Raw genomic sequence first — 20,110 nt, 5'->3', positions numbered from 1 at the left:
GGCTTCCATGGGCGCTACCATTGTTATGTGACGTCAGACAACTGCTTCTTTATGAAGTCAGGGTAGATGGATTTGCCCGCAGTTTACAAGTAGGAACCCCGACTCTGAGTGGCGTTTCATTGTACTTTTTCTAGAAGGTCAGAAATTTTCGAGTTCCAAATTGTCTGGAATGCAGTGTTACTATACTGTCAAAGGTTCAGTTGGTGTTTGCAGCTATAAAATCAAGGAGCTTAACAACATTGTCTTGCTGTGCCTGGCTTGTTATGCCTTCTTAAAGAAACCACACACATCTGTTCAAGACCAAGACAGCAGAGTTCCACTGCCTCACTGGCTCTTGTTACAGTACAGCTGTTGTCAATGAAACCACAAGCAAGGGTTTCTAGTCTTATTCATGTCAGGAATCCCCAAATAGGTACTCAGCAGAGCATGGACCCCAGTTTGATAAAATTTGGTCCCAAAAAAGAGATTTTACTGGCATACCTTGTCTCTCAGCTGGTGTCTGGTGTTCTTCTGAGTCGAAGCAGACATAACTGACCAAGCATGTCCTTTAAAAAGAAGAAGAAAACCTGATTAGTGTGTCTTCCTCAGCTAGTTGCTTGTACCTTTAAGACAGGAGTCACTGTCCAATAATTGTCCTTCATACAGCTGTAATAAGCAGTTAGCTCCCAGTTCACGACTCTGTCTTCCACAGATACAATTGCTCATCCAATTTAAAATGTCTCAGGAGGGGAAGACGAGACCTTATTGCAATGAGGACTTTCTGCCTCGTGTTTCTCACCAGTATTCTGAACCACCTTCCTCTGCAGTGTTCGTGCATGGCCGTACCAGTGTCTATATACAATCTAAAATCCCTCAAATTCTGCAGCGGGATCACAATATTTCACCGTAAAGGAATTAGATTTTATTTTAGGATTCCTACAATGACTCCTTTCCTTTTAAATTACTGGATCACAGCATACTTTATCACTACAGAGCATGAATAATTAACAGACACAGAGTCACAGGAGAGCGAGAATAATAGTCCTCATTCATAAACTGTAATGAGTGTCGCACTTTTATCGATCCTTATAGGGTAATTCTCTTGCCACTTGTTTCTCTGCAGGGAGGTCAGAAGTCACTCAAGTAGTTCCTCTGAAAGTTTGTGAATTCTCATAAAGTTTACTTTAGTGTTGGATGACAAATCCAACTATTTGAATTTGCAGCCCCCAGGTTTATTCCCCCTGCACAGAAACCTATTGATTCTTAATATGGTAGGGTAAACTCAATTAAGTGGCCCCTTAGTCTTAAGCGCAGTGAGCCTTGTGGAAATGTGCAAATGGTCATCATGCCAAAATGAGGTTCATTTCTCTCTGTCTCCTAATTTTTTCCAATAATATTATTTACTTTAATTTGACTTTAGTAGTGTACACAAACCTTGAGTAATCACAGGTGCATAGACTTTGTTTATTGAATCTGTATGACATTTTACAAACACCAACCTCGGAGGACCTTCAGTTGAATCTGAAGTTGATTTAAAAGCTAAAACCTGCATGACACATCTCGGCTTATTGTATTTTAAACATTGGAGTTTGTTTGTGCTTCCTCCATGTGCTCCACTTTCCTTCCACAGTCCTAAGAAAAGGTATGACACCACCAGAAATGATTTGGTTTCAATCCTTCAGCCAGTAGCTCTGATTAGACTTAAACCTGATTTAAAGCAGTGACCTTACAGACATCCATACTATTGTTCTGTGTAATAAACCCCAGCGCTTCAGGGGAGATTGGGCTATAAACCCATAATGCATTCACACTCATTTTGCCTAGCTTGCAAAATACAGTGCTGTACATTTCATTTACCTGTGGAAAAGCCAACAGGCAGAATTATTACGCTCTTCTTTATTGCCTTTTCTCTTTTAAGCCAAATTGTTTCTCACAGCCGTTGCTGCTCCTCTGACTACCGTAGCTGTCACCGGTGAAAGTCTTGGTGAGGTAGTTAGCGTGCTGAATGACTGTTGTTGTTTCCTAAGTGCAGGTGTAGTCTAATGGTGGGTTCTTCTCCTGCTGTGGAAGGATATATGACTCAGTGTACGGTCCTTACAGCTGGCCTCAGGGGAAAGAGAAAGTTTAAAACACACAAACACTCTCATACATAACAAGTGAGCAGATACTCATCTCAACTTCTTTTCAACATCAAGCATCTTTACCCGTCCATAAAGAAGTATTTCACTGCTGGAATGATGGTCTTTTTTTTTTTTTTTAAGTTTTTTTTATAAAACTCTGTAGTAGAAATACTTTCGAAATTGATGGTACATGATGAATGAAAACAAAAGAAAAAAGGCTGTGGCATTTGCTTTTGCTAAAGAGGTAAAATACCTACAATAACCAGAATGCACTGCGCTGCACCAGACCAATAAACACTGCCCCTGTTGGTGGCCTAATACAAGTTTGTCTATTTTTCCACAGGAAACTATGTAGTAGTGGAATGGTAACAAACAATCTTGAATTACAGTAAAACAGTAAGTTAAAATATGTTTTTGCAAACACATGAGGTGAAAAACAAGCCATGCAGTAATAGAATCGTGGTGCATATTTTGTCAGCATAGCCAACTGCAGTTGGAGCAGCTACGTTAACCTCCTTCTAGCTACATAACCCGCCCACCTGAACCTACTCGTCAGTGCATTATCAGTCCCTCTTGCTCCTTGGCCTGGAAGCAGAAGTCTCAACATAACAGCTGTCAGCAGTTAACTAGCTATGTAGTACCACATTAAAAGAGAGGTGGTTAAGGTTAGGGTAAGGCAAGGAAAATATAAATAATATGTTTATATAAATATATGTGGGTAAGATGGGGTAAGAATCTCCGTGGGGTAAGATTATGATTATCTAGTAGTCATATGTAACCTCATATAGTTCATATAGTAGTAGTATATTATTGTAGTTTTAACAGCTTGCTGTTGTTATTAGCTAGCAATCATTAGCATTGCTAGTAATCTAGAATTAGCCAAAAAGTTTTGCAAGCTTGCTGGAGGAAGGGATCCTGAAATACAAAAAAATAAGCCTGAAATAAAAACATCCTAAAATAAAAACAAGTAGCCTGAAGGAAAGGCTAAAAGGTTTCTAGATAATTCATTTATGGGTCAGGGTTGGAATTTTAATTTTATATTATTAATCAATCAATCAATCAATCAATTTTATTTATAAAGCCCAATATCACAAATCACAATTTACCTCACAGGCCTTTACAGCATATGACATCCCTCTGTCCTTAGGACCCTAGCAGTGGATATGGGAAAAAAAATGTATTTTTTAGTTATTATTATTATTATTTAGTTACATAGCTCATTTTGAGCTTGGGGGCTTCTTGCGCCAATAGTGGATGAAGATGCCCTTTTACCAAATACTTATTTTTGTGCTGTAACAACAAAATTGGCCACTGTACCATTTTCTCCCAACATTGTGTTGGTTTAGGGGGCAATCACACCTACAAGGAGCACTAGAAACGAGACGCCAGTAAAAATAATTGATTCCCTATGATACGGCGCATCTGACTGGTTTTCAGGCGTTTTTTCAGATGCGTGTTCTTTTTCTGGCGTCTTTTTAGATGCATGCTTGTAGACACTGAAAGTTCAGGCGCCAGTAGCACCACCAGCAGAGCAACGGCAAGTGCCCTCCTCCACCTTGGGTCCATTTTCAATGATCGCCTGGTTGCGCACACCCCCCCGCTCTACAGGTGCTCCTTGTAAGGGGCACTCATTGAAACCTGTAGGTGTGATCGGCCCCTTATGCATCATCATCCTGCACATGCTAAAATCACATCGGAATATTTTTTAATTTTACAGTAAATTGACTCTGTTCTTAAAGGGGGCATCTTCCCATATTTTACCCTATATAACATATTTTATATTTTCCTCGGGGTGAGGGCGATGGCATAAGGTAGCTACAATGGGTCCCAGTGCAGGCTATTATAACAGGCCCTAGCGCACGCTATTGTGCTCATGTCATCTTGTCACATGATCCATGACTTGACATTGGAATATATCAACAAGCAATCATCACTGCATATCTTTATATAACAAAAAGTACTATATAAATAATAATAAAAAATAATTTAACAATTTGAATAGCTGATTTATAGTTATAGAACAATAGATTTAAAGAATAGTTTATTTATAATTATAAATTAAGCATACAATTTTGTTATAAATGCTACTGACTATTTTACAAAAAAAGAAAAATTAACATAATGGGGGTGGGGTTGCCTTTTGCCTCAAGGGCACATACAGCATGTGGCACTTTCTTTTATTTAATGAGAGTTCTTAGTTGAATACAGGCATATTTTCAAAGTGGCAATCACTCATAAGGGCCCATTCTCCACCTGACGCACTGTTTGGAAGGCCCATAGACATATATACATAGACGCCGCATCGAGCGCTGAGCCGTACATCAACGTCACCGCCATATTGGATGTGGCAAGGCTGCGCTGTAAACTAATACAAGTACATGGACTTAATATCATAAAGCGCCTTTCTACAAAGAAATTTACGTTAATGCCTCTCGTTTATTCATTCACACACACACTTGGGAAACAGGCACCAAAAATAATGTATTTTATCTTCTCAGATGGCTAAGATAAGAACTTTATTGATCCCACACAGGAGTAATTCATGTTACATCAGCTATAGAAAACAAGGTAGTGCCGAAAAGCAATACAGTGTGTATATATATATATATATATATATATATATATAATATATATACAGTACAGGCCAAAAGTTTGGACACACCTTCTCATTCAATGCGTTTTCTTTATTTTCATGACTATTTAGATTGTAGATTCTCACTGAAGGCATCAAAACTATGAATGAACACATGTGGAGTTATGTACTTAACAAAAAAAGGTGAAATAACTGAAAACATGTTTTATATTCTAGTTTCTTCAAAATAGCCACCCTTTGCTCTGATTACTGCTTTGCACACTCTTGGCATTCTCTCCATGAGCTTCAAGAGGTAGTCACCTGAAATGGTTTCCACTTCACAGGTGTGCCTTATCAGGGTTAATTAGTGGAATTTCTTGCTTTATCAATGGGGTTGGGACCATCAGTTGTGTTGTACAGAAGTCAGATTAATACACAGCTGACAGCCCTATTGGACAACTGTTAAAATTCATATTATGGCAAGAACCAATCAGCTAACTAAAGAAAAACGAGTGGCCATCATTACTTTAAGAAATGAAGGTCAGTCAGTCCGGAAAATTGTAAAAACTTTAAATGTGTCCCCAAGTGGAGTCGCAAAAACCATCAAGCACTACAAGGAAACTGGCACACATGAGGACCGACCCAGGAAAGGAAGACCAAGAGTCACCTCTGCTTCTGAGGATAAGTTCATCCGAGTCACCAGCCTCAGAAATCGCAAGTTAACAGCAGCTCAGATCAGAGACCAGATGAATGCCACACAGAGTTCTAGCAGCAGACCCATCTCTAGAACAACTGTTAAGAGGAGACTGCGCGAATCAGGCCTTCATGGTCAAATAGCTGCTAGGAAACCACTGCTAAGGAGAGGCAACAAGCAGAAGAGATTTGTTTGGGCCAAGAAACACAAGGAATGGACATTAGACCAGTGGAAATCTGTGCTTTGGTCTGATGAGTCCAAATTTGAGATCTTTGGTTCCAACCGCCGTGTCTTTGTGAGACGCAGAAAAGGTGAACGGATGGATTCCACATGCCTGGTTCCCACTGTGAAGCATGGAGGAGGAGGTGTGATGGTGTGCGGGTGTTTTGCTGGTGACAGTGTTGGGGATTTATTGAAAATTGAAGGCACACTGAACCAGCATGGCTACCACAGCATCCTGCAGCGACATGCCATCCCATCCGGTTTGCGTTTAGTTGGACGATCATTTATTTTTCAACAGGACAATGACCCCAAACACACCTCCAGGCTGTGTAAGGGCTATTTGACCAAGAAGGAGAGTGATGGAGTGCTGCGGCAGATGACCTGGCCTCCACAGTCACCGGACCTGAACCCAATTGAGATGGTTTGGGGTGAGCTGGACCGCAGAGTGAAGGCAAAGGGGCCAACAAGTGCTAAACACCTCTGGGAACTCTGGGAAGACTGTTGGAAAACCATTTCAGGTGACTACCCCTTGAAGCTCATTGAGAGAATGCCAAGAGTGTGCAAAGCAGTAATCAGAGCAAAGGGTGGCTATTTTGAAGAAAGTAGAATATAAAACATGTTTTCAGTTATTTCACCTTTTTTTGTTAAGTACATAACTCCACATGTGTTCATTCATAGTTTTGATGCCTTCAGTGAGAATCTACAATGAAAATAGTCATGAAAATAAAGAAAACGTATTGAATGAGAAGGTGTGTCCAAACTTTTGGCCTGTACTGTATATATATATATATATATACACACACACACACACACACATACAAATATATACATATATATATATATATATATATATATATATATGTATGTATACTGTAGCGTCCAGGACGTGGAAAGGGTGACGCAGTTATTCGGCAAACCACTGTTTATTACTGAACAGTAATAGGCCGTAACCACGCCAAAACAACCCACAAACAAGAACTTAGCTGTAACTCCAACTGTGCACTCCTGCTCTCTCCTCCAGCTCGTTCCTACACACACCAGCACGCAGCGGCCCCCATCCCTGTCACACTCGCACCCCGCCCCCCTACCTATACTCATTCAGTCCCAAACATGCCATTAACTCACAGAACACTGACATTATAACAGAACATTTACTGCAGGGTCTACAATACAAACACACACACACACACACACACACACACACACACATATATATATATATGTATGTATGTATATATATGTATATACATACATATATACATATATATATATATATATATATATATATATATATATATGTATATATATAAATACTTGTATTAGTACAGCGCAGCCTTGCCACATCCAATATGGCGGCGAAATTGACATATCGCAGCAGCGGGCAAACCCACTCAATGCAGTGTCTACGTATATATGTCTATGGGAAGGCCCACTTTCTCTTTGGGCCCCCAACCACATAGGCCACAGTGCAACCACACTGCCTGCACTGTCTCTGTGTAAGGGTAATGGGAAGGGTACATCTTGCTACTTATGCTAATGCTACATTAGCAGTTAGCTAACCTTAGCTATGACGTATTACCTTAAAAGAGAGGCTGTTTAAGTTAGGATAAGAGTAATGGAAAGGGTTACAGCTCGTTACTTGTTAAGTGAATTACGTATTATGAACTATAAAGCAGATTATAGCTACATTTGATCTCATTTACTCACCACAGTGTAGCATTGTGACAGGGTTCAGCTAACGGTCTTGCTGGTAGGTTTGTCTTGTGCTAGTGGTGGGCGGGGCGTGGTTTGTGGGGGCGGGGCGTGTTTCTTACGCTTTACAATACAGGAAACAAAATGGCGCCGCTTCCTGTTCACAAACTCTAGTAGTAACAGTTAAACAGTGCTAAAATATGCTTCTGAAGACATTTTAGGCGGAAAATGGGCGGTATGGTAACAGAATAATGGTTTATATTTGATCAGCACTGCTTAATATACTGTTTAATTGAAGTTTGGTCTGCTTTTGAGAGAAAGCCATGTTTATCTTATGGCTTCTGTACTCTTTGTGTTGGCAGTGTCAGGCATACAAATGTGGAAGTACAAATTCCTGGTCGGCAGCAGCCAAGGAAACAGCTGGTAAGATGGTGATAAGTTTACCACAGTTCATTAAACATACTAACCTCATTGTTTTGATACACAGCTGCTGGCAAAATATCCCTGTCAGTGGTGGTAACGCTGTGTGTTGCATTTTCTGGGATAATAAGCACTTTACAGGGTTAATAGATCACTGTGATGTTTCTATGTATGAATGTTTTATCTATTGGTATGTCCGTGTCATATCTCAAAATCATTAACAAACTACAAACGACCTCTATCGTCACATTGTAAAGGCTGTGGTAAGGGATAAAGCCACCACGCTTTTATATCAACTGAAATGAAAACAGGTTTTAAACTCTCTCCACAGAGAGAGCAGGTCCTCCCAGTCTCTGCTGAGGCTGCTGCAAATCAAACTCATCTCAATGAAAGCCCACCGACTGCCTGTAAATGCCCCTCTCCTCCCTGAACACTGGGTGACGCTGTTTTTACGCACTGCAATCCAACCCAAATCCTGTATGAGGTGGAAGTTTTTCCTCTTTCCACGTCCAGTAATCTGACACCCAAAAAGACTCGCAGCAGAAGGATGGACCCTTAACTCGGCTGGAAGGACGGAAGGAAGGAGCACTCACCCAACGAGCGCAAACGAGAGGGACCGAGCAGAAGCCGAAACCGCTGTGCGCAAAAAACAACCCCGTGGCTGCGGCAGCGGAGGAGAGGCTGGGTGCCTGCGCGTCTCCAAAATAACTGGCCGTCCGCTTCTAAATGCTCCCGAAGCGACAAGTTTCACTTTCCACAGGCGGATGGGTGACTTTCCACGGCGCTTTGTGAGGAGGAGATGATGAAGAATTTCAGCGGCAGTCCCCTTCACAGCAACAACCAGACTCCCAACCACGTTAGAGAGCGAAACAACAGAAAGTACAGCTTACTCTCTGTTATACCGCTGCGATTCTCCCTGCGAGGTTATGGTTTCTGCATGGCTACGCTGTTCCTCTTCTGTTTCGGCTCCCTTTTTTACCAGCTGAACGGAGGACCCCCTAAAATCCTGCTGGACATCCGACAGTATCTCGGTAAGAACTTTTTCATTTTTTCCTCTGCTGGCCGAAGCGCGTCATCATCAAAGAGATTCTTGTGAATAGAAGTTGCAGTGCACGTCTAGACGCCCTGCTTTGATTAGACGTGTAAAGGAAAGTTCATCCAAAAAATGAAAAGGGAACTACTGGGGCTTGCACCTCTCATTCACTCCTCTTTTATGGTATCACCCAATGCGTCCTCTTTCACCTCAGAGGAGTTATCTTGACCTCCTCTGATCATTCATAATATTTAAACCTTCAAAATAGCTCCATGTGAAGTCGCTGACACATTTTAGTAAGAGCCTGTTCTGACATTTAAACGTGCACAACTGATTTAAAAAATATCATAGTTTAAAATTCAACATATTAAGACCCCAAAATCCTGAGGAATGCGCTCCCCTGTGCACCATCTGAAGATCAGTTCTGACTTGCCGGAGCGAGATTGGGATCTATTATGGTAACAGGAACACTCACAGCAACTGTAAAGATTCATACTGTACGCGGATGATGACTGACACCTCTTCTTGCACAGCCAGCTGGTGCGCTCCAGCCACACGGCGCTCATTACGCACGACTGGCACCGGTGGAACAAGCGCGATAGTGTTCCTGAAAAACTAAATGCATGCTGGTGTTTTGAGACGGCTCAAGCGTGCTGTGTGTCAGGCTCTGTGCTTCTATAATCGAGACAGTGAGACGCATGTGGAGCTGGTTGTTGTAAGGTAGATGTTGCCAGCTGTTTTCATGGCAGAAAGATAAGTTTCTGATTTGAGATAGTGTGCCCTGAGGGGAATGAGTTTTTATTTAGATAAGACTGGCACTGCTTTATTGGCGTCATTACAAGAAGAAAGAGGATGAGAGAAAAAGAGAGCCCATGTGTGGCTGCATCTGCATGGACGTCAGGGTTTTGGTTGAGATGTATCAAAAGTCCAAAAAGGAAGTCTGCTTGTGTGTTTATTTTTGCTCCAGTGACTTAAGAGTAGCTGATACTCTCCACACACACACAGAGGTGACTTCTTATCAGCCGTGTCTGTCAGTGCCACAAGTTGGGCTGCAGCTGGGGAAGCGTGTGTGTCTGTGTGTTGAAAGGAGGTTGTGTTCCTACCTATTCCTCGCAGAGGACTCGGGGCCTTTATGACGTGATAAACATCTGGAACAGAATAAGAGTCACTCACCAAGTCAGCCACTAATCCCGTGGGTCAGATTGGTTTCCTGTAGACACACATGGCACATGCATGTACACACACACACACACACATGCCTGCACGCTGCAGCTGTCAAGAAATGATTTTGATTTGGTCCAGTGTTGCAAAACAAAAACACAAGATGCTTTCAACGTGTAGTTTGCGCAGCACACGAGACACATCTGTCAAATGCCGTCCAATAACCGAATTAAAAGCCAGTTTTATAGAGTTATTTGGAGAGTGTTAATACTGCCTTCGAAAATGTGACTTGATTGCCTGAGCAGACTCTGTGTACACTGCAAACACTGAGGCAAAATTCAATCAGATGAAAGTTTGCCTCCTAAATGTGATTCAGAAATTGCAGCAATCGAAGCGAGCAAATTTCAGTTTAGAGAGGAAATGCACAAAGCTAATGCGCGCACAGTCGTACAGCTGTTATGTCTATTACGCTCACTTTCTCACTAAGGAGCACCCTGCTTCTGAGAATGCTGTATAACCTGAACACACACACACACACACACACACACACACACACACTTATCAGCTGAATCTCAAACACTTTATCACACAGGGACAGGATGAAGCAGATGTGTGTACTATAAGCACAGACTCACACCAGGAAACAGACAGAAACAAATACATTATCTGCACCGTCATAATCCACCAGCGCTTAAACGCACGTGGACCACGAGGCTGAGGATTCCCTCTGTTAGAGAATGACTGGGCCCACCTGCATGACGTGATCCTCGCTGCAGCTCTGCACAGGGACCCCGAGGGCCTGTCAAACACACTGACTCTTCTATACTCTATCAACCTCAGGGAAAGGGGGGGTGGGGTGGGGGGGGTGGGGGGGTGGTTCTTATGTAACAGTGACACAAACACACTGTAGCACCTCCGCTGGGGTCTGGATGAGTAATCGTCTCCGCTCATTACGATGCCAGGGCAGGGAGAAAAGGCTTTGTTCCAGAATCAGATGGCTGCAAGCTGAAAGACAGTGGCGCTGTGTTGAAGTAATTGATAAGCGGTATTTCAGTAATGGGGTTTTCAAGATAGATTTATGGGGAAGGACGGGGAGAAGTTGATGGATTGATAGGCTTCAGTCTCGAGCATTTAAAGGAGAGAATTAAAAACTGGAAGAAAGGAGGGAATATTCCTTAAGAGTGGTGGTAGAATGACTTCGGAGAAAGGTTGGCACAGAACCTAATGTTCCACAGTTTCCTCTTTGTGTCTCTCTCAGTCGTCAATCTATGTCTTCTGTCTGAGTGTCGTAGATCGATGCATGGAGCAGCTCTCTGGATGAGTCAGGACTCCAGCACACAGTGTAGAGGAAACTTCTTACCCCACCAACTGGAGCTAATGAGAAAATAAAGAGGATATTCAGCATTACTAATCCGCCAATGTATGTGCACTGTATGTGGTGATGGGCAGGCCAGCAGCCTCCTACAAGCATCCAGTGATTGGCCGATTTATTTACCTAAAGCTGACTCGTGTTACTTTTGGCTGCACTGTGCCGAGATGAAGGTGAGGATTCCTGGTGGGGTAAGTGAACGTGGGTGTGTATGGGAAAGAGAATAGTAGGTCGATTTTGTGCGAGTGTTGCTCCGCACTGTAGAAGGAACAGACCCTGTTTTGTCTGGGCCAGTGTGGAGGTTGGTGTTTGAGGGTGTCACTCAACGTATAGCTGCGGCTACTAAAACGTGCAGACCTTTCAGATGTGCACCGACAGCCTGTCATGGGCCCTTCCTCACACTTTCTTAATCTCTGTCTCGCACACATACGTACTGACATCACCTCGACTGATGCGGCTACTTTGCCAAAAGGCCTCAATTTGAGTGATGTCTCTGTCTTGGAAGGTTTGTGTGTCTTCATGTGTGAATGCACAATCACGCCTGGCTGTGTAGCAGTGATTCCCCTGACGTTCGGCTGAGCTGGAAGGGCTCTGACTGAAACATGATTAAATTCTTAGAAAGGTGGACAGCTCGTTTCGCCTCTGTGGGCCGACCTGACTGTTCACAGGTCAGGGAAACACCAGTGTGAAGCTGAATGACTGAATTAAATGATTAGTTGTCAGTTTTGGACTCGTTTCATAGAAGCGACCGATTCGCTCTCATATTTCTGTCATAGTTTAGCAAAGACCTGAACCTGCCAGAGTTTGAAGCCTGTGTTTGGCTCTCTCTGCTTATTCGCACACACTATATATCTCTGCAGTGACATTTCAAATACTAGTTGACTTTCAGCAGTGTCATAATCTCAGGGAATGTGAATGCGCTTATGGGAATATTAGTTTTGCTGCTTTTTGATATTGCACGCCATCCTCTTGTAGCTCCTTGGAGCCGAAAAAGCAAAACACAGAGAGAAGGATCTGTCTCTGCTCTCTCAAATCTTCCTGTTATTGAGATGGATCTTTAAGGATTAGTCAGCATACACGGTGCACTCAGTCCTCGTGAATCCTTCCAAGGAAACAAATGTAGTGTACTTTTAAGGACTCTTAAGTACACAGGTCTTCTTCTTTATTTGTGTGTTGTTACAGTTCCCTGTCCTTCGACAGTAAATCATAAACACAGAACAAGCTTGGTGTCTCTCTGGCTAAACATCACTCTGTGTCTCAAAAGAACTCTGTAACCTTAAAACACTCACAAACATTAATTCAACTTGCCAGAAATTGGCGAGCAAAGTGTTGGAGTCGCAGACTGCGGGGCGGTGTCAGGGATTAGACAGGTATGTGTGGACACAGAAGAAGCTTCAGGATATCTCTCCTCCTTCCAGTTTCTGTCACATTCGCAGCAGTGCTGGCCAGGAAGTGGGTGAAAGCAAAGTGTTTAAGTGAATTCAAATAAAGTTTAGCTTGGCTGGTGACCACTTGGTAGAAGTAGTGCAGCTAAATACATTTCACATGTATATAAAGAACAAGAGAGAGAAGTCGAAGAGGGAAGTGATGCGGAGAGGGAAAGTGAAAGGCTGACTACTGTGAGAGGGCCAAGGAACCTCCAGCTCCATGTAGACAATACAAAGACAGTGTGCTTCACTCATGCTGTACCTGACCTCTGACAGACAGACTCAAACATACACACAGTACAAACAGTGGGTGTTATACTTTGCTAATTATGAGTTTTGATTGGATAGAGACTGACGTCTTTGATCTTAAAGAGGCTCTATGCAACACTATGGGTGTATTTATGATTCAGAGTCTGATTCAAGTTAACAGCTAAGGGTGCTTTCAGACCTAGAGTTGTCTTGCTTTGGTCTGAATCAGGGACTCATTTTGTTACACAGTTGTGTAATTGCCTAGAGTTAGTTCGTGTTCTCACGGCAGCATTTTCAAGTGGACGAGATCAAACGCCTTGCGTGAGAAAGCTGTTCTTGATTGGTCAGAAATTTCAATGCGGGAAAAATCCAAAGTAAACAAAGCGTTGAAGAAGAGTACACTTGCAAGATAAATGTGACACTAATGTCACAATGGAGGGACAACTACGCAGGTTGATTTTAGCGCTGCTCATTGTGGACTTACATTTGCACTAACATGCACGTGCAGCCAGTTTGTCTACAACAACAAACAACCAATAAGAGAAGCTCGGATTACAACACACAGAGAGAGTGTGATGACATTATCTGGCCATTGCTCCTTAGTAGAGTGCAGCAGGAACGAGTGCTAAAACCCAGAAGTAAGTTAGCATTTTAGCCTAGCCTTCCCGGTTTCCTTGCCTTGAGGTGAATGTGTTTTGTGGTTAGATGCCTGAAGCTTGGTTAAGACAAGCTTAAGAGACTTTCACATTTGTTCTACAACGTAAAATACGTCAGTAAACATCCCACTCGAGAATTTTGAAGGCTTTACATGTCTTAAAAAAGGTTGTTGCTAGCAGGTGACTTGATGAGACTAAGACGTTTTTGGCTTTACAGCCTCGTTGTGGTGGTGACAATAAAGTCATGTGATAGTGATTTAGTCTGTTGATAGCCTAATCTTAGTTTATGACTTATGGGGATTCCATTTATGCTCCAAAAATAATTTGAGTCTTTGCACAGAAAATCCGGCACACTGCTCTTGCTCAGTTTCACAATTTATTACTAACACTAACGTGTCGGTCCTCCTGGACCTTCGTCAAAAGTGTTCTCATGTGAGACTCGTGATATTTTCCAACTCAGCTGCATCTGAGACATGTGTGAATACCTTTCTTCAGACGAATTGTTCCAAAACTAATAAAACTGATGTTCATTTGTAAGGATTATCTTGCTGAAAAAAATGTGTATCATCAAGTTTTGTTTGCCCCAGAGTTTATTTTCTACAATAAACCATAATCCAATGAAGAAATTCCATTTCGTTTTTGTCAGGGGTGATGTTAACTTGCGGGTTGACCTATAAATAAACGTCACCCTTGCAGCATTTACGTAGCAAATACTTGTTTGCTACTGTACCATAGTAATGTTGTTAATGTTGTACACAGAACCTTTAACTCTTTGACACTGCTAGACCTGCTGGTGGGACCATCAGTACAAATAAGCATATCGTACAGTAAAGCTTGAATGCACACAATTCTATTTTTAGATTCTCATCAAAATGTCAAAGTTCTGAAATAGGTCACACTGAATTATGTCTATAATTTCCTATGGTTTGTGCTGTTGCAGTCATAGAAACCACAGGGTGTAGAGTTCATTCAATGCAACATACTTGTAATGTTGTCATGAACTTTGTGAACACTATGTAGAAACCAGTGTGCAGGAAATGCATCACTAATATAATCTGTTATCATTTGTTGCAGTAGATAAACATTTGCTGAAGTGGAAACACTCTGGTGTTGTAAGAGATGCGCTGACATAATCTTGATTATGTGGGCTTTCATATCAACGTTACGTGTTTGTGTGTGTTGCGTAACAGAGCAGACGATGTCTATCATCCAACACATGTAGAATAAGCAAACTTTAACTAAGACTTTGCCCTGGTATCCCTGCACAGAAATTATACTCAACACCGTCTCACAGGATTATATCGTCATATCTTTTTAAACATGTATCTGTAATGCCCTCCAGTACAAGATCACAATAGTAACCATGAGGAGAGAATGGTTCTTTTTCACTTTCCCAGACTTTTAAGTCACGAACCTGTTCCACTGACCTGCTGCCCTCATTTACTTAAATGGGATTAAAGCATATTTAGTCACATGCGTATTTTATGCATGTGCACACAGACCTGCAGTTAACGTAGCGAGGACACTGACACACACACTACACATATGCAAAAGAGCTTTGTTGAGCGAGCCAGACATGTAAGTGTGATTTTTGGAGCAAACTCGCCACTCCATTCACACCAGTACGCCCACTTCCTGTTAGAGGATATTAAAAAACGAGGTCTTTATTTCATCTAGTCATATTTTGTTCTTCAAACTGACAAATGTAGTGCGGCGACCCTTGGACCAAAGTGACACAGTCCATGCTTTAAGGCAATTTACCCGAGTGTCAAGTAAAATGGAAATCAGGCGGCGCTGGTCAAGCTGTCACTCGGCATTTTTAACAAGGTTGCCAGGTGTGTACCAGTCAGGACTCTGGGGTGAAGTTGGTCATGTGGAAAAATACTTAAACTGCCCATTTATTCCCTCGCTCCTTTTCATTTTGGTTATTTACATGTGCTATGTTTGAGCAGAGGTGGCAAACCAAAGCACAAACACACATTTATAGTTAATTCTAAAGGCTGCAGCTCCAAGATAATCTCACGCTTCGGGGGTGAAGATAGAATAATATTTTGCATCCATCCAACACCTCCAGCTGACGAAGCTCATTAGGAGGTGAAGGCAGGACAGCTTGGCCTACTTCCTCTGTGTTCCTTCCACCTACATTGCGTTAGTCCGCATGGAAGTGTCGAGGAAAACTGAGCATTGCCTCCGACAGACCCCAAAACAACTCCTAACTGGCGTCACATCCAGCCTAAATGCCAAAACAATCAGACGGCTTGTACTTCCCTCTGGGTTGGTAAAACAAGCAGCCCTCCCTGCTATGCAGAGGCTAGCCATGCTCTGTTTATTTACCTGCTTTCTAACGTGCATGCCAGCTTGTTAATTGGGTTTAGGGGTCAATAAAGGGATAATAGTTTTACTTGAATTGAAAACAAAGAAAGAGTCATGGTGCTCTGATTTTAATTACGGGATTTAAAGCAAAACAAAAAGAGAAATGAATGTTAGATTAATATTTTATGATTGTTACAAGCTCTTGTGGTGAATTGATTAGCATATTTTCTTTATGATAAATGATGATCTTATGCATTCCTCATTTTCTGGGTTATTGCAATATGAAATTGTTTGAAAAAATAGCTTCATGTTGACCCTGTGATTACATAATAGAAGCAATTAGCATTACCAATTAGCATCTCCATGCCTGAGAGGCTGCTGTTGCCCTCTCCAGAGAGACGGGCAAACACTAAAACAACACAGGGTAATTATCCTCCATTAGTGCATTTGTTTTCACCACACGAAACGAGAGCAGATGGAAAAAAAATTACCAATGCACCAACGCTGTTAAACTGCAACTGCTGTTCAAGGCATGCTGAGCAATGATGGTTATAACCCAAGAGGAATCTTAGATAAATTTGTGGCTGATGGTTTGTGACTAGACGTGTGTGCTGTGCTACTGGAGGATTGATCAAATTAAGACATGTACACAGTCAGACGGAGAAGCGTGTGCTTTGCAAAGTTGGGGTGTGTTCAGTTAAATACACAATAATTCATTTTTAAATAATAGTTCAAGAATTTGTGTTTAGTTTCTGTAAACTCTCATTTCTTAATCTGCAAAAGACTACTTCTTTGACAGTCAGACTAACAAAATGATGTTATTTATTTTGCTGATTTATCCTCAGTTATATAAATATCCTTATCTTTTAATCAAAACTGAAAATGGTTTGAAAACTGAGGTACATTTTATTAATATTTAATCTTTTCTGCTTGTAGGCATATTTTTGAATTGTGGATTCAGCCAGACTAGATGTTTCTTTATACTAAGCTGTACCTTTACATTGAACCGGCAGATATGAGCGGTATCTGTCCTCTTATTGAAGTCTCCAGAGAGCAACCAAGTTTATTTCCCGTAGGGGTGCCCCAGACTAAGAATTTTCCTAGTTGACCAAAAGTCATCATTTAGGGCCATTAGTCGACTAGTCGCCTGCATGTTTACAATATCAATGTAATTATAAAATGATATATTTTGGGCAGGGCAACACAATGGTTTGAGTTGAAGGTGTGAGAAAGAATAGTATCAGTAACATTGTTAACACTGTGCTACATTACAGAGAAATACAAAACCGTACTAATGAACCTTCATTAATATAGGCCTATATTTTATCTACAAGTGCACGTCACACACTGAGTGAGCCGCCTGTTAATGACGCTGTCGGCTAATGGGCATGTAGCTTCTTCCATGTTTCAGATGATACATCATGTTTGTAGTCGACCAATGAAGATGAGTTTACATATCGCCTTGGGTTCGTCCTTCACCTTCTCAAAATGATCCCACACTTTGTATTTCCTGCCCGACATGTTATTAACTAGCCTGTGGAATAACCACAGGTACCAGCCCTGGAAATTAACGCTGAGCGTGGCCACTTCCTGTGTCTGTCCTTTCAAATTAAATTCCCACATGGTCCAGTCATATAGGTTTTGATTTATTTTGACAAGGTGCAACTCCTAATAGAGTTTCACGTCTTTTTTTTTCTGCAACCAAGCAACCAATAAAATCCTGCCGACTTTTGACCTTTCTGGTCGACAAAGGTCTGGTCGACTATTAGAGGGCAGCCCTAATTTCCCTAAATGCAGAACTTTAATGCAAAGATGTAAGCGTCGTTTCAATATTATCACGTTCTGCAGAGAAAGTGACGAAGCCTTTGCAGACTGCCAAATCCACATTTCAGGCATATCTAGATTGTATCCGGATTGATTTCAGAACATCTGGATGAGGAAAAAAAACAACAGATGTGTCTCAGCCTGGATGCTCTAGCCTCTCAAATTGGATTTCAAAGTGTCTTTTGTGTCACTCACAATGCGACACATAACGACGTCATGAAATCCAGAGTGATGGAAGTACAGTGCAGAGTCCATGCTGCTACTAGCAGAGTGCTATGGAGGAAAACATGGAGAAAAACGATCAATGGACAGATGCCAAATAAATCTGACAGTGTGATTGTTCGGAGGGCAAAATGATGGACCTCCATATTTCATGCCTCCGCACTGGAAAGCTGCCTCACCAGTGTAGATAGAGTTATTGACACCTACATCGTTACCACAGCAACCCATGCAGATAGGTTAGAGATGTATAGATGCACAAAACTGATCTGATCACTTGATAGCAGTGCAGACAGCCTGTCTTAAAAATCTGATTTCAGAAATCTGATTTGCCTGCAGTCTGATAGCCTTAGTGTATTCCCCAAACTCTCAACCGTTCCTTTAATGCAAAGACGTGAGCACGGTACTAATCTTCTCAACTTTTGCCAAGTTAGTGAGCAAGTGTATTCCCATAATGTCAAAGTATTCCTTTAGAAGCTTTTATAGCCCGACTTTATGATGTAAAAGTGAGGTATGATGTTCCACACAGCCCAGAGTCTGTTTATTTCAGCCTTTTGTACTCTGTGTAGTCAAGAACACACATCAGCTCAGAAGGGGGTTGTTTTTAGGAACCTTGTGCTGTTTTTGAAGGGGTTGCCAAGACACAGATGATGACTGGTTGTGGTGACTTTTATGTCAGCTTCTGTGGTGGTGCGTGAACGGGTGGGTGGCTCGGGGCCCACAGCCACTGGGTGGTACCCTGGCTGATGCTTGTAAGGAGGCGACTACGTATATCCCATAATTTAAAAGATTAGTGCCAGGATAAATAGAGGTCCTGTGAGGAAAATTAGGTGTCCGATTACATGTAAACTGAATGCCCCGCTTTAATCAGCTCCGTTCTGTTCGTCCACAGGGATTGAGACCTCTAATCTGAATCCAGGTCCTTTCATGACAGAATTAGAAACAGAATAATTGCAGTCTGCTTTGTGAGTGCTGTTGTTTTTTGGATCAGTTTTGCCCTTCTTCGTATCTCTGTGCCCTGGTGTCGTTAGCCTATTTGGGAATTTTCTTTGTTTACTTTGCCGAGTAAACTCTCTAAATTCCTCTGTTTATTGCCACAGAACACCCAACATGTTGAGCCCTTGTTTCCTTTCCGCTGGCCACATATACACTTGTCATCAAACAGCAGGTCGGTGCGGTCACCGAAGTCAAGCAATTATTTTCCAATTTGATTCAACAACTGGAGTCTGACTCTTTTCATCAGGGTCCAGGGTGGCGAACGGACAGCCTAAAGCCAAGTAATTGGTTGTTATGGGACTTGTTAAGGGGAAACATGTTGCCCGGTGGTCAGCGACATACCTTGTTCAAGGAACTCTGCCTATCTTTATTCTGAGTGAGTTTACCGCAGCTGTCTGCTAGCCTCATTTCATGGCAATGAAAAAAATATATAGTGGTTTAAAATAGCAGCTTTAAATATACAGCGGGGCAGATAGAGCGGCAATGCCCAACCCATGTTGTTAAAACCACTATGTGCTGGTTTGGGGAAATGTATTGCCTGCACTTTAAAGTTTTATATAGCCCATTTCCTTTTTGGATTCAGCTGAACAGAATGAGAAACACAGTTTTTCAGCTGTTTTCTAGAAACTGAAGCTATTTGCAAAAGTAATTTTATATATATGAGTATGTCATTATTCTTTAAATGTGCAATGTGCAAGATATGGCCTGAATTTTAGTTAAACATTTGTTTTAAATGAACTATTAGTAACAAAATGTGAAGAAGTAACTGTTTTCAGAATCAGAATCAGAAATACCTTATTGATCCCCAAGGGGAAATTGTGATTCCTTGCAGTCGCTCCGATGTTAGAATAAGAGTATGAAACAAAAGTATGTAAATATAAAGTAATAAAATAGAAATAGAAATAAAAATGTGCATTGTGCTACAATGTATAACACAAGTACTTAAGATATGAAGAATAAAATATGTCTCTTCACTGTGCTGAGTCTCATGTCAAAGACATCTGTGTTGCAGATATCTATTGAGATTAGCATGCTAGCCAGCTAGCCCCAGCCCATCCTGTCTTTTAATTAATGTCACTTGTACCTCGAGTCACGACAGTGAGTCATTGTAGCTTCCAGTTTGACCCCAATCCAACATGAGCAGACAAAGAAGTCAAGTCATGA

General features: G+C 41.7%; 1 protein-coding gene across 1 annotated transcript in view; it reads left to right on the top strand.

Moving 5' to 3' along the window:
* The first annotated feature begins 8,154 nt into the window (after window positions 1-8,154).
* Window positions 8,155-20,110, top strand: part of usta (uronyl 2-sulfotransferase a) — a 93,461-nt gene continuing 81,505 nt past the window's right edge. Inside the window, exon 1 of the mRNA XM_049589412.1 lies at window positions 8,155-8,730. Within this exon, the coding sequence (XP_049445369.1) occupies window positions 8,499-8,730 (232 nt within the window). The 5' untranslated portion in view covers window positions 8,155-8,498. The remainder of the gene's footprint in view (window positions 8,731-20,110) is intronic.

Source organism: Epinephelus fuscoguttatus, linkage group LG11 (genome assembly GCF_011397635.1).
Source record: "Epinephelus fuscoguttatus linkage group LG11, E.fuscoguttatus.final_Chr_v1".
NCBI lineage: Eukaryota > Metazoa > Chordata > Actinopteri > Perciformes > Serranidae > Epinephelus > Epinephelus fuscoguttatus.
Note: the sequence above shows the minus strand (reverse complement) of the source record. Positions and strands in the feature narration are given on the sequence as shown.